The sequence below is a fragment of the Carcharhinus amblyrhynchos genome, chromosome 7 (assembly GCF_965287045.1).
Source record: "Carcharhinus amblyrhynchos chromosome 7, sCarAmb.v2.hapA, whole genome shotgun sequence".
In the NCBI taxonomy this organism is placed as follows: Eukaryota; Metazoa; Chordata; class Chondrichthyes; order Carcharhiniformes; family Carcharhinidae; genus Carcharhinus; species Carcharhinus amblyrhynchos.
The window spans coordinates 53,793,225-53,807,263 of NC_137330.1; the positions used below are offsets into that span (position 1 = coordinate 53,793,225).

The window sequence follows — 14,039 nt, forward strand, 5'->3', positions numbered from 1 at the left end:
CGTCAGGTAAGAAACTGGGAGCTGAGTGACAATCCAATGCTAATTGCCAGCCTGACGAAGTTCAGGCCCATTATCAATATTAAATGGTCGTGCATGAGTCTAACCACAACAGGTGCTGTTTATTGCCCTGTCACAGCAAAATCGACACCTAAGTTTGAATTGATCTAAGTTGTACCAGTTGTCTTTCATTCAAGTCCATTGTCCACCTCGTAACATCAGACCACCAGGAATTTATAACTCTGCAGAGCAATGATTTAGCAAAAACAAATATAGAACAAAAAAAATTCTGCCATATCTTTCAACTAAAAGGTGTATGAAATCAAATGAGTGTATGTGTCAAATGAAGGTGCATAATTGTAATATTTCATTTTCTTGTAATCAATACATGACCCAGCCCTTTGAGGTAAATTGAGATTTGATATCAAACACTGAGACTTCTTTGTACAACATGATAGTATGGTATTCCATATTCTCTTAATATGGTAACAATTAGTTTAAAGGCACAGCATTATAGAAATAACACATTGGTTAAAAAATACTTAACAGAAAATGAACTTTATATATAATAATGTGTTCAAGGCAAACAATAGACCCATTTATTTTCTCTGGATAACACTTGTGATATTACAAACCCACAGCACTTATGAAAATGAATCATTCTGGGCACATCAAACACTCTTTGACTTTAAGACAGAATATTTGACGGACTATTCTACGTTTTTGGCATTTTCTCATTGTGTTTTTACATCTAATTGTCCATTCAGTCATTTGGATGCTATGAATCTTATTTTTTTTAATTTATGAAAAATCTTACTCTAAGTTTTTGGCATTGTGAGGTATTAATATATTTTCAGTCAGTGCCCTAAATTGGGTGCTTTTCCCACAGGCTCAGAGTACTAAACTGGAGTCCTCGCAGAAATACATGGGATGAGTCTAGATCAAAGGAAATCCCAAATCTTTACACCATCACTGCCTTAGCTTGGAAGAAGGATGGTTCCAGACTATGTGCGGTTAGTGTTCAAAAATAAATCTACTGCATCAAAAATGTTTGAGTTTTTAAAATACAGTATTAAATTAATTCATCTCTGTATCTGAAACTTAAATGAGAAAGTAATATTCGCCCCACACAAGTGACATTTTCAACGAGAGAAAATCTAATCATCACTCCTTGACATTTAATGGCATTACCATCGCTGAATCCCCTACTACCAACGTTCTGGGGGTTACCATTGACCAGAAGCCTCACTGGACTGGCCATAGAAATATGGTAGCTGCAAGAGGTTAGGAATCATGTAGTAAGTAACTCACCTCCTAACTCCCCAAAGCCTGCCTACCATTTACAGGGCACAAATGAGGAGAGTGGTGGAATACTCTTCACTTGCCTGGATGAGTGTATCACCAACAACACCCGAGAAGCTCGACATCAACCAGGACAAAGCAGCCCACTTGATTGTCACCCCTTCCACAAAAATTCATTCCCTCCCCCACCAATGAACAGTGGCAGCAGTGTGTACCATCTACAAGATACACTGCAGGAACTCACCAAGGCTCCTTAGACAGTACCTTGCAAAGCCATGACTGCTATCATCTAGAAGGATAAGGGCAACAGACACATGAGGACACCATCACCTTGAAATTCCCCTTCAAGCCACTTGCCATCCTGACTTGGAAATATATTGCCACTCCATCACTGTTGTTGGATCAACATCCTGGAACTCCCTGCCTAACAGTATTGTGGGTGTACGTACAGCAAAGGGACTGCAGTGGTTCAAGAATGCAGCTCATCACCTTCTCGAGGACAGTTTGGATTGAGCAATGATGGCCTAGCTGGCAACGCCCAGCAATCCCTGCAAATGAATGGAAAAAAAAGCAATGACTAAGTGATTAACCTCCAGATAGTTTAAGACAAATGTTTAGCTTTCTACTATGTATGTTTATGATGTGACATATTTTTCAGTTTCAGCACTAAAGATAAATGTGAGTGTTCCCATTTTATACTCATCAACTTTTTTGTTAAAATTACAGAAAAGAAAACATTACATGTTCCTTGTGTTTAATGTTCAGGGCACTCTTTGTGGAGGTGTAGAACAATTTGATTGCTGTTTGCGTAGATCTATTTACAAGAACAAGTTTGAAATGACTTATGTTGGCCTCAGTCAGGTAAGTAGCAAAAATTGGCTTCACTTTGAGGTGCAGACAAAACAGGAGTGTTGGAATTTGTGTTTATAAGTGAATAGTAAAAATAATTGTATGTTACTAATACTTTTAACACAAAATACTTACTTTTATAGTAAGACGTAATCAACCAAGTCTCTTCCCCTCACATTGTACTTGGAAAAGATTATTTATAAAACATTTTGTTTTTCATATAGGTTTTGGTTAGCACTGTTTAAATAAATTGAGCACAAAAAATACAGGCTGTAATTCCAGTGCAGTGCTGAGAGAGTGCTGCACTCTTGAGTTGCTGTCCTTTAGATGAGATGTTATACCTAGGACCTGCCTGCTCTTTGACGTGGAAGCAGAAGATCCCATAGGTCTATCTTGAAGAAGAGCACCTTAATCAATGTCACAAAATAAATTATCTGGTCCATTTGTGGGAGCTTACTATGTGCATTTGTTTTTGTTCGTTCTTTTTCCTTTCATACAAACATATGAAGTAAGAATAGGCCATTTCGCCCCTCAAATCTGTTATTAGTTAAGATTGTTTGATCTGATTGTGGCCACAATTCCACTTTCCTGTCAACCCCAATGCTCTTGACTCCCTTGTTGATCAAGATCCTCTCAAAGTGAAAGCAAAATACTGCAGATTCTGGAGATCTGAAATTAAAACAAAAAGTTCTGGAAAACTCAGCAGGTCTGACTTCATCCATGGAGAGAGAGAAGCATAGTTAATGTTTTGAGTCTAATATGACTTCTTCTAAAGAGGAGTCATATTGATCTCAAATGTTAAGTCAGTTCCCAGAATCTGGGGAATTTTGAAAATAATCTGGAAAATTATAACTAATGCATCCACTATCTCTGCAGTCCTTTCTTTTAACATCCTAGTATGAAATTCATCAGGTGCAGGGGACTTGTCAGCCTTTAGTTCTAATAGTTTACTCAGTACCCTTTCCCTGGTGATTGTAATTCTTTTAAGTTCCTCCTATCACTTTCACCTCTTGATTTACAAGTATCTCTAGGATGTAACTTGTGTCTTCTACAGCGAAGACAGATAAAATATCTATTCAATGCTTCTATCACTTTTGTATTTGCCATTATTAATTCCTCAGACACTCTCAATGCTCACTTTACTTTTTCTTTTTAAATACCTGTAGGCATTCACCTGCTTTTAAATTTTTAGCTAGTTGTCAGTCGTACACGAATTCATACTTTTTAAGTCATTTTTGCTGTTTTTAAAATTCTGTCCAATTTTCTGACCTACCACTAATCTTTGCAGAATTGTTCACTTTGTTCTTTCAATTTGATACTATCTTTGAGTTCCTTACTTAGCTGTAGATGATGCATAAAAGAAACTGGGAACAGTTGTGATTGTCTTTTTATTCCAATCAGGTTATAGTAAGGAACCTTTCAACTGGGACCAGAGTAGTGCTGAAGTCTCACTATGGGTATGAAATCGATGAAGTGAAGATCATGGGTAAAGATCGATATCTGGTGGCTCATAGCACTGACACGTTACTTCTCGGAGACTTGGCAACCAACAAACTTAGTGAGGTACTGTTTGGGTTCAAACATGAATTTTGTTATATTTACCAATTTTTTTAAGCTTGTAGAGGTATAATGCACATCCTTCAATATGCATTGCTTGCCTTCTCTTGTCGTAATGCACAGCAATAATTGGTTGCTGGGTTGCAGTTCCATGGGAACCAGCAGCTTTTTGTTACCCTGTCAGTGTGAGCCAAGACGTTGTTAGCAGCATATTTAATTATAAAGGATATCACAACAGAACCTAATTCTCTTCTCAGTCCGTGTTCACATGAGAATGATTTTCCACATTGGATAGAAGTAGAATTAAACTGAACAACTGAATTAAACTGGTTCATTGACAGCAGTGTGACAAGAATATTCTTAAGATGTGGTTTTAGTATTTGAAGAGGGAATATGTTTATTTCGGTGTCTCAGGTGAGACAGCTCAAAGACATTGTACAAATGGACTGTACCTCAAAGTGGTAGGAATAGGTTACATACCTATTACATTACATACGTGACATGACACGGGTTCCTACTCTATTGTATTTGTGATTTTAGTTGAAACATCTGCTTGAAGGAAGCTGTCTTAACCATTGTGGTTTTTGAACATATTATTAGAGTGAATACCAGGGTAACGTTGAACAGAACATTGGCCTGTTGTGTTATCCTCAGAAAGAGGAATCAGCAAAGAAGTGGAAGAATTAAAATAATTCATTACTTATTTATTTTGGTTTTATAATTGTGTGGCACAGTATTAGCATGTTTAACTGGGTATTAAATTCCTCTATTTACTTTCTCAAATAAGGCATTTGCTATTTTAGTTTACTTTAAACAGGGCAGGCTCACCATCACCTTCTCAAGGGCAATTGGGGATAACATAAGAACATAAGAAATAGGAGCAGGAGTAGGCCATCTAGCCCTTCGAGCCTGCCCCGCCATTCAATAAGATCATGGCTGATCTGTCGCTGCTCAGTTCCACTTTCCCGCTTTCTCCCCATAATCCTTAATCCCCTCTCTTATCAAAAACCCATCAACCCGCGTCTTAAAAATATTTAGCGAGGCAGTCTCCACCACTTCAACGGGCAGAGAATTCCAGAGATTCACCACCCTTTGAGTGAAGAAGTTCCTCCTCAACTCCGTTCTAAACCGTCCCCCTTTTATCTTGAGGCTGTGCCCCCTAGTCCTACTGTCTTTTTTGAGCGGGAAGAGTCTCTCCACCTCTATCCTGTCCATCCCATTCATCATCTTGTACGTCTCAATGAGATCTCCCCTCATTCTTCTAAACTCTAACGAGTACAAGCCCAGTTTATTCAGCCTCTCCTCATAGCTCAACCCCCTCAACTCCGGTATCAGCCTAGTAAACCTCCTCTGCACTCCCTCCAAGGCCAAAATATCTTTGCGCAGGTGCGGTGCCCAAAACTGCACACAGTACTCCAGCTGCGGCCTCACCAATGCCCTGTACAGCTGCAGCAAGACCTCCCTACTTTTATAAAAATGCTGGCCCAGCCGACGATGCCTGCATCTCATGAAAGAATATATTTAAAAAGTTAATTCAAGGCTGTTAAGCATTTGCACATAAAGAGCTGAATTTACTCAGGCTGGCTGGGGTCCTGATGACACATTTGAAAGCTGGGGCAAGGCTAACTGATGATTTAGGAGATCATCAGTTGTATTTTAGGCCCATCCAGCAACTAATTAATTGTTGGTAAGGATTCTGTCCCTTCCAGGGATCAGAGCCCACTTTGAAAATGTGCCAACCAAATGGAGGTACTGCTCAAAGTCAAAGGACACAGCAATGGATGCACCTATTTACCATGGTGAGTGGGGTTTGGACCAGTCAGAACAGGTCCTGATCTGGGAGAGCCAAAGAGTCTGGCGGGGGGGAGGGGGGAGGTTTTGAGGTTTGAGGAGGGGTGTGGGAGTGGCTGTGTGGGGGAGAGGGCGAATTGGTATCCGTGGCGAGGGCAGAGGGAGATGGTGCATGGAGGAGACTATTGCTGCTAGGGGCATTTCTGATGGCCAAAATGCCTGATTAAGAAGATCTACGTCAAGCCCGTAGGGAGGCTACCAAGGACTCTCCACACATGGCGGAGGGCCCAGTGCAGATTGTGCTAACAGCAATGGGGAGAGGTCCTTAATTGGCCACATGGCTCAATTGGCCTTTGGGTGGGAGGGCTGTCTTCCGCCTATTCCACTGCTAGTAAAATGCCATGGCAGTAGGAAGGTAAGAGGCATTATACATCTCAATTCGCTCCCTTCCTTCATGTTCCTCACCCCCTGACTACTCTGAAGAGCTGGTAAACTCCAGCTCTAATATTGCAAGTGGTGACTTCAAGGTAGCTTATTAATTTCTATAAAATATCTGTAAACAGCAAAATTCCCTTTTGGGTTAAGTTTGGTGATAATCTAATTTTGAAGAGAAAATGTTAGTAATTTCTGATTTGTTTTAGGTTGCTTGGCAGGGGTCCGGTGGAAATGAAAAGCTTTACTTTGATAATGAAAATGTAAGTTTTGCTTCCCTTTGATATTGTGTTAATGTGTGTTCGGTCACAAAAATATAATCTTGTTTTTTACATGAACGGAACGTGCATACATATTACTGGTAAGCTTATAATGAATAGAAATTCCTCAAAATTGAACTGAATTGCTCATTTTTGACAAGAATATCTGGTATCATGTGCCTTGCAACAGAGGGAAAATTGTAATTTAAGGAAAAAATTGCTACTTACTGCATTTGGTGGCATTCAGTTTTTGGAATGAGAATAAGACCATACTGCTGGTATATGAAAGCCTTATCAGAAGGGAGTGTCTGCTTTAAATTTGATCCAGTGCTAAATTTCAAGCATGGCTTCACATCCAGCAAGCATCTTGTCCAAGTTACATGACTGCAGCAGCAGAAATCTGGAGACATTAATTTAAAAAAATATATTTTTGGCTGCTTTTTTCATTTAAGTGACCTCAAGATGCAATATAAATGCAAGTTCTGTTTGTAGCAATAGCCATAGCTATTGATTATTTGCTCACTTCTTGAGCAGTCTTGAGCCATCTGCAGTTTGTCTTCATCTGCCACTATCTTATCTTCCCTTACTACTTTGGTGTTGTCTGCAAACTTTGATATGATGTTACCAGAACTTTCCAGATCATTTATGAAAATGTGATGAATACAAATTTCAGCATCAAGCTCTCCAAGGCATCAGTCACGCCAATCCAGCATATTTCACTATCGCATAGATACCGATTCCTGTCATCCAGTTGCAATTGAACTCTCTTCAGCACCCTACTCCCAATGCCATTTCTGCAAACCTTCCACGGTACTTTTGATGAATTCCCCTATTAAAAACTTTCCCAAAATCCAATTATATTACATCTGTGTTTCCCCACCCCCCCATGTACATTGTTATGTTTCTTGTTTGACTGGCTTGCTAAGTGCATGATGTGGAGATGCCGGCATTGGACTGGGGTAAACACAGTAAGAAGTCTCACAACACCAGGTTAAAGTCCAACAGGTTTATTTGATAGTAAACACCACAAGCTTTCAGAACGCTGTTCCTTTGTCAGATGAGTGGAGAGTTCTGATCACAGACAGGGCATATAAAGACACACACAGTTTGCAGAATGCTGATTAGAATGCGAGTCTTTACAGCTAATCTGCTATTCAAGTCTTAAAGGTGCAGACAATGTGAGTGGAGATAGCATTAAGCATAGGTTAAGGAGATGTGTATTGTCTCCAGACAGGACAGTAAGTGAGATGTTGCAAGTTCAGGCAAGTCATGGGGGTTACAGATAGTGTGACATGAACCCAAGATCCCACTTGAGGCTGTCCTCATGTGTGCGGAACTTGGCTATCAGTTTCTGCTCAGTGACTCTGCGCTGTCATATGTTGTGAAGGCTACCTTGGAGAACGTTTACTCCAAGATCAGAGGCCGAATGCCCGTAGCCGCTGAAGTGTTCGCCAACAGGAAGGGAACAGTCTTGTCTAATGATTGTCGAGCGGTGTTCATTCATCTGTAGACATAGCGTCTGCATGGTCTCCCCAGTGTATCATGCTTCGGGACATCCTTTCCTGCAGCATATTGGCCGAGTTGCAAGAGCATGTGCATGCAAATGTGTGGAGGGTGGTCTCTTCTGTGCCGTACCCTTCCAAGTTGCCACTGTGAATAATAAGTCCACTATTTTGCTACTGCTTGTACTTTTATTGATTACATTTAGCTAGTTTGCTGCAGGTTATACTATCTGGGGAAGCTTTTCATGTGCCAACAGCAAATTCAAATTAGGTGGAGGGATTCATGACAAAATAGCTGCTCTTTAGCTGCCATAGTAGTTGAACCTGTGCCATTGGCCAGCTCAACATTATTTATGTCAGTTTTGCAGAATCTGATCATTGACTTTTATCCTGCAAAATATGGCCACATTGGTCAAATTTTGGCTTTTACACATTTACAACCATAAGCACAGTATTCTGAAGAAGTTGTTCAAATTACCCGACACTTTTTAAAAAAAATAGTTTAACTTTTTTCATTCAATATTGGAGGATATATAATTATTTTTAAAGTGCATTTTTCTTACAGGTGTGCATGATCTTCAATGCTGGCGAATTGACACTTGTGGAATATGGCAACAATGACATTTTGGGATCTGTTAGAACGGAGTTCATGAACCCTCACTTAATCAGGTGTGACTTATATAGAAGTTTAACCCCAGGTTCTCTGTTTTGTCTTATTAAATGACTTTTTTAAGCCACTCATTTTGTCCTAATTCATTTTTCTTTCTGGGAACAAAAAATCTTTTAACCTGCAGAAAATCCTCACAATGAAGGTTAATAAGAATGCTGCAATCTTGCGCTTTTACATTTAGCACCTTGCTCTGAATTAATGCAGCTGCCACCTTATTGATTGATTGGTTGATGTTTCCGCAGCAGAATTCTGAGATTTGAAGCTGTGTAGGATGTTGGAAATACACATGTTGTAATATTGTCAGTAATAGTGGTGATTATAGAAGATATGAATTTTTGATATTTCGTGAAAATTTCAAACCTAAAATGAATTGTTTCTCTTTCACTTCATTTTATAGTGTTAGGCTGAATGAACGCAAACAAAGTGGGGTAGAAGACAATAAGAAACTGGCATATCTAGTAGATATTAAGACAATAGCAGTTGGTAAGTTCTACATAAAGTACAACTTTTGGCATAATAACTAATCAACTGCATTTTATTGCATGGTGATTTCATATTTATCTCAATAAATAAAGTAGGTGATGTGTGTCTCCTAATACACAACTGTTATGCTAAAATGAAATTGAAATGTTGGAAATAGCCTATGTGAAATTGGTTGTGTTTTTAAAATAATTTTTCTATTCTTTTCTTAAAGTTACAAGTCAATGCTCAGAATGGACTGGGCAATCCCAAATCCATTCCTTGCTTGCTGCAAAAACCAAATTCAAGATCCAATATAATCCAAATCAGGGACCCCATGAGAGAGACAAACAAAATCCAAGCTGAACAAGATGAGGCATTGCACCCCAGCTTGGGCTTGATCTGATGCATGATCTTAGCCAAAAGGCCAAGGCCCATCAGGTCCATTATTCCCACAGGTCTTTTCTCTATCACAGATTCTACCCAATAATATTAGACTTCTGAGAGAGACTAATCAACCAAGTGTAGGTGAAACTATGAAGGAAGTTAAATTGTCCACTTGAAACCAGAACTTAATAAGGTAAAACTGAACTCGCCTCAGTTTCCGACCCACAATTTCCAGCTCTGGTCTGCCACACCATCACAGATCTAGCCACCTGGTCTATTGAAACTGCTGTGTATTTAATTAGATCAGGGATTTCACACACTAGAGTCTGTGGACCCCCAGAGGCCCATGAAGGGTCTCAAGGGGGTTGCAAAGTTGGCGGCTACTACATGACAGGTAGCGCCAGTTCAAACTTGTAAAATGTTAGAAGAATGAGAGCAAGGCTTCTTGGAGTACTGGATGCTGATATGTTGTTAAGGCATTCAATACTCCAATAGGTTTTGCTCTGATTGGATTTATTCCATCTTGCTGCTACTGGGCAGAATAGTTCATGGCCAAAAGTGAGTCTGAATCCTCCCAGATTGGCTAGAAACTGGGAAGTGACGAGGAGGGGCTGTGCCTACAGGCAGTGCAGTGGGACTTTGGGAGAAAAGAGGTGTGGTTCGGGCCTTGGGTAAGGAACTGGAGAGGTTCAGGGGAACGGAGCAGATTTTTGAGCCGTGGGAATGGAGTTGCAGAACCTCGTTAGCCCTGAAAAATTAATTTTATATTTGTATAATATCAAATACTTCCATTATCAAAGTTCCATTGTTTTAGTATAATTTTTGAAGTGTTTAGAACCTAAAATATCATAATGTATATGTCCCAAATTTATTTTGCTCTCTGTAAAATTTATTACAAAATGAAGGCTATTTGGTGCGTTTTACTTCCTGGTTTGCTTTTTGTGAGAATATTTCAGTGTGATTGTTTGCTTATTCTGCTTAATGACATTGCTGTTGTTGGATGCCTGGAGATCTCTTTAACTTAGTGCGAGATTGAAATTAATTCCAGGAAAGGTGAAATACACATCAGAGATTTCTAGAACTTTCTGGGCAACTTTCTTTTGAGGTCAGTAGTGAGTGCCATCACTTTCCTGCTAACCATAAAATCCAGGCCAATATCTTATGACTCCTTTCTTAATGTACTACTTGTGTTCTTTATGATTACAGTCTAAATCAGAGAGCCTGCTTACATCTACTTTAAAATGATAAGGTAGATAGTTAAAGGCACTGAATTGTGATTTGGCTTCACATTTCTACAATCATAGAATCCTATTGTGCAGAAGGAGGCCATTCGGCCCATTGAGTATGCACTAACCACAGTCCCACCCAGGCCCTGTTTCCATAACCCCATGCATTTGCTGTAGCTAGTTCCCCTGACACTAGGGGCAATTTAGCATGGCCAATCCACCTAACCCACACATCTTTGGACTGCAGGAGGAAACCAGAGCAGCTGGAGTAAACCCATGCAGACACAGGGAGTATATGCAAACTCTACACAAGACACTGACCCAAGCTGAGAATTGAACCCAGTCCCTGGCACTGTGAGGCAGCACTGCTAACCACTGCGCTACTGAAGTTCAAGCATACCTTCTAATTCTATCTTTTACTCTCATTCGATGCTTCTAAAACTTCATTCTAACTCTTTTGGGTTCTGTGACAATGCTCTGTGCTGTAACACTATATTCTGCACTGTTGTTTCCTTCTCTATGAATGGTGTGTTTTGTATAGGGCGCAAGGAACAATATCTTTCATTATGCTAATACATGTGACAATAATAATTCAAATATAGCAACAAATTGGCATTTTAAAAATGTTAATCTAAATGGTAAAATCAAAATTTATGAAAATGTTTTAGAACTGATATTCCAACCTGGTCAATTGCTTATAATTCAAGATATTGAAATGAAATTCCTTATTTTAAAAATTAAATCATAGAGTACAAATTGAGAAGTCTTGGTTTTTTGGTAAAATTATCAACTGAAGGATTTGTATTTTGATGTTTCATGAGCTATTGGGACTTGGGTAACAGTGATCGATTGAGAATACATTGAAATTAATAGATTAAAAACAGATTATTCCACCCAATCAATCCATGTTGTTGAGTATCCTTGGCATAATATTGTTGCTGGATCATTGATCAGTAAACAAAGACGTATTCTTCCATTTGCCTTATAAAGGTGCTTTCATTACTTGGATATAGTTGAAGGAATATGTATGAATCCTACACAGAGTTTATCAATACTTTCTCTGGATAAATAAATTAATGTGCTTTGTGAAAGGACTCAAGAAACTTCAACCTGTTTACGTTAAGTTGGCATAATCACTAAACCCTTCCTGAAATGTATTTTAGAATTATGCCCAAATAACTTCGCTAAACTAATTTGTCTATGTTGCCACATTTATAACTTAATCTGATGCTGATTAATTTTCCATTGCAATTACAAGCTTGGTCTTTCTCTGAAATTTAGAAGAAAGTTGTGCCATTTTCTACAGTTGCTGAAGAGAAAGACGAGTGTAATAAAAAAAAAGGTACATCACTGAGGAAACGTTGATGTAGTTGTAGAGAGTTATTAAGTTCCAATTCGACTATTCTCATGATGAAAAATGCATGGAGGAAATTAATCAGATGCTGAAATAACCTGAAAGAGCTGAAGATTTCTAGAATAATTTTTATGTTTCTTCTTTTCCCAGTGGATTTGTTGACTGGTTATAACTTAGCTGCCATAAGTCATGATACAAAAATTGACTGGTTAGAACTGAATGAGACTGGACACAAGTTGCTTTTCAGGGACAAAAAGCTGTGTGTAAGTTCTTGTAATTTACTGTGGAATATATAAAATGGGATAATGTATGTTTCAAATGTTGATACAGTAACTACAAATATACCTGTTTTATCAAGAACAGTCAGCTTCAGTTATGCTATGGCTGGTATGAATAAGAAATAGTGCAGCATCAGACTTGGGCTGATTTCATCAGTACTCTCCTGGACATTCTGCTCCTGGAGTAATTATTTCTTCTATGTTATAGCTGCACCTGTTTGATATAGATGACAACACAAAGACAACCGTCCTGAATTACTGCACCTATGTTCAGTGGGTACCTGGCAGTGATGTAGCTGTGGCCCAGAACCGTGGCAATCTTTGTGTTTGGTACAATATTGATGCTCCAGAGCGAGTTACAATGTTTCCACTTAAGGTAAGGAGAAGAATAGGGAAAAAAAATGACAATGTATCAAAACAACTGAGTGATGCTTGTAATGTTTTTAATTTTTTTTAACTCCATTCATAAAATTGCAAAGCCCAATGCTCAGAGTGGACCAAGGAATGAATCCATTCCTTACTTGCTCCAAAAAGCAAATTCAGATTTGAATTGAATCCAATTCGTGGTCCACACAAGTCCTGTAAGTATCTTGCTTAATTTGTGTTACATCTTGCATTATGATATTGGCAGCATTTGCTACCATTGAGGGCCACAATTGAACTACAACTTTGTGGAGTCAACTTCTGCTGGAACCCAGAAGTTAGGTTCGCCAGATAAGTCTTTGGCAGATCAGAAACATAGTGAGCTTATTGTATGGTTTATTAATTATCGTTATCCTTGAATAATATCTCATCATTACAGGTTATGTTTCTGGAAGGTGTTGACATTTCAAATGGTTTTTTTGATCTCTCAGATTTGTACCTTAAAATATGAATTGGGATATTGGCTGAAATTTTACTATCCTGCTTGCCAAGGGAATTGGAGCTTGTGAGGGGTGGACCATGGGATGGTCCATTGACCTGGGGTGGGATTTTACAGTTTCAGGACGTACGAGGTTGTAAAATCTTGCCCATTGAGATGGAGATAGAGATAAATAATTGAACCGAAAAATACTTTGTTTGACATATTGCCTTTGCTATATTTTAAAATGTTTTGCTGGTTGACTATTCTTTTTCATTCCTTTGTCTACAGGGTGATATTGTAGATCTAGAGCGGAGTAATGGTAAAACAGAAGTCATCGTCACCGAGGGAGTGAATACTATTTCTTACACTCTGGATGAAGGACTGATTGAATTTGGCACAGCAATTGATGATGGCGATTACAACAGGTTGGTATAGAGCATTCATGTTTCAGCTCCATAATATTGGAAATCACCCTCCTAAGTTGCTGAGTTTTGGGCTTTTTTTTAAAGCTACAACCTCAGCTCTGTCCAATTATATTCAGGTCAAAATGAATTGATATTTGACGTGGGATTTGCACAGCATTCTGCAGCCACAAATAAATCATTTCATAAATGCAATTTAGAAAAATATTTGCTTTGATTTGTTTCTTTTACAGCAAGCTATTTTAATATTCTCAGAATTTATTTGTTTTTCTTTTTTCATAGGCTGCATGTGTTGCCAGTTGGGCCAGTATTATTGTCCATCCCTCATCACCCTTGAACTGAATGGTTTGCTAGGCCATTTTAGAGGACAGTTAAGAGTTAACCACATGTTATGGATCTGGAGTCACATATAGGCCAGATGAGGCAAGGATGGCAAATTTCCTTCCCTAAAGGACATTATTGAACCAAATGGATTTTGGAAAGAATCAAGGAGAGTTGTGGTCGCAGTTATTGAGATTAGCTTTAATTTCAAACTTATTGAATTCAAATGTCAATAGTTGCTTATGTCCCCGAATCATATCTAGATGACTAATCCAACCCACTACCATGCCCCCATCTTCCCCAATTTAATGTAGGCGTAATGCACAATTTGTTTACACAAACAAAACTTTAAACAATAGACATTCTTTTCAAGATATAAACAAATGAG

At 38.7% G+C, this 14,039-nt stretch overlaps 1 protein-coding gene across 1 annotated transcript in view; it reads left to right on the top strand.

The window, feature by feature from the left end:
• Positions 1 to 14,039, top strand: part of ift172 (intraflagellar transport 172) — a 100,269-nt gene that overhangs the window by 18,531 nt on the left and 67,699 nt on the right. Inside the window, exons 9-17 of the mRNA XM_080192330.1 lie at positions 887 to 1,010; positions 2,065 to 2,160; positions 3,550 to 3,711; positions 6,138 to 6,191; positions 8,256 to 8,359; positions 8,758 to 8,843; positions 11,937 to 12,049; positions 12,273 to 12,440; positions 13,197 to 13,333. Coding sequence (XP_080048456.1) covers positions 887 to 1,010; positions 2,065 to 2,160; positions 3,550 to 3,711; positions 6,138 to 6,191; positions 8,256 to 8,359; positions 8,758 to 8,843; positions 11,937 to 12,049; positions 12,273 to 12,440; positions 13,197 to 13,333 — 1,044 coding nt within the window. The remainder of the gene's footprint in view (positions 1 to 886; positions 1,011 to 2,064; positions 2,161 to 3,549; positions 3,712 to 6,137; positions 6,192 to 8,255; positions 8,360 to 8,757; positions 8,844 to 11,936; positions 12,050 to 12,272; positions 12,441 to 13,196; positions 13,334 to 14,039) is intronic.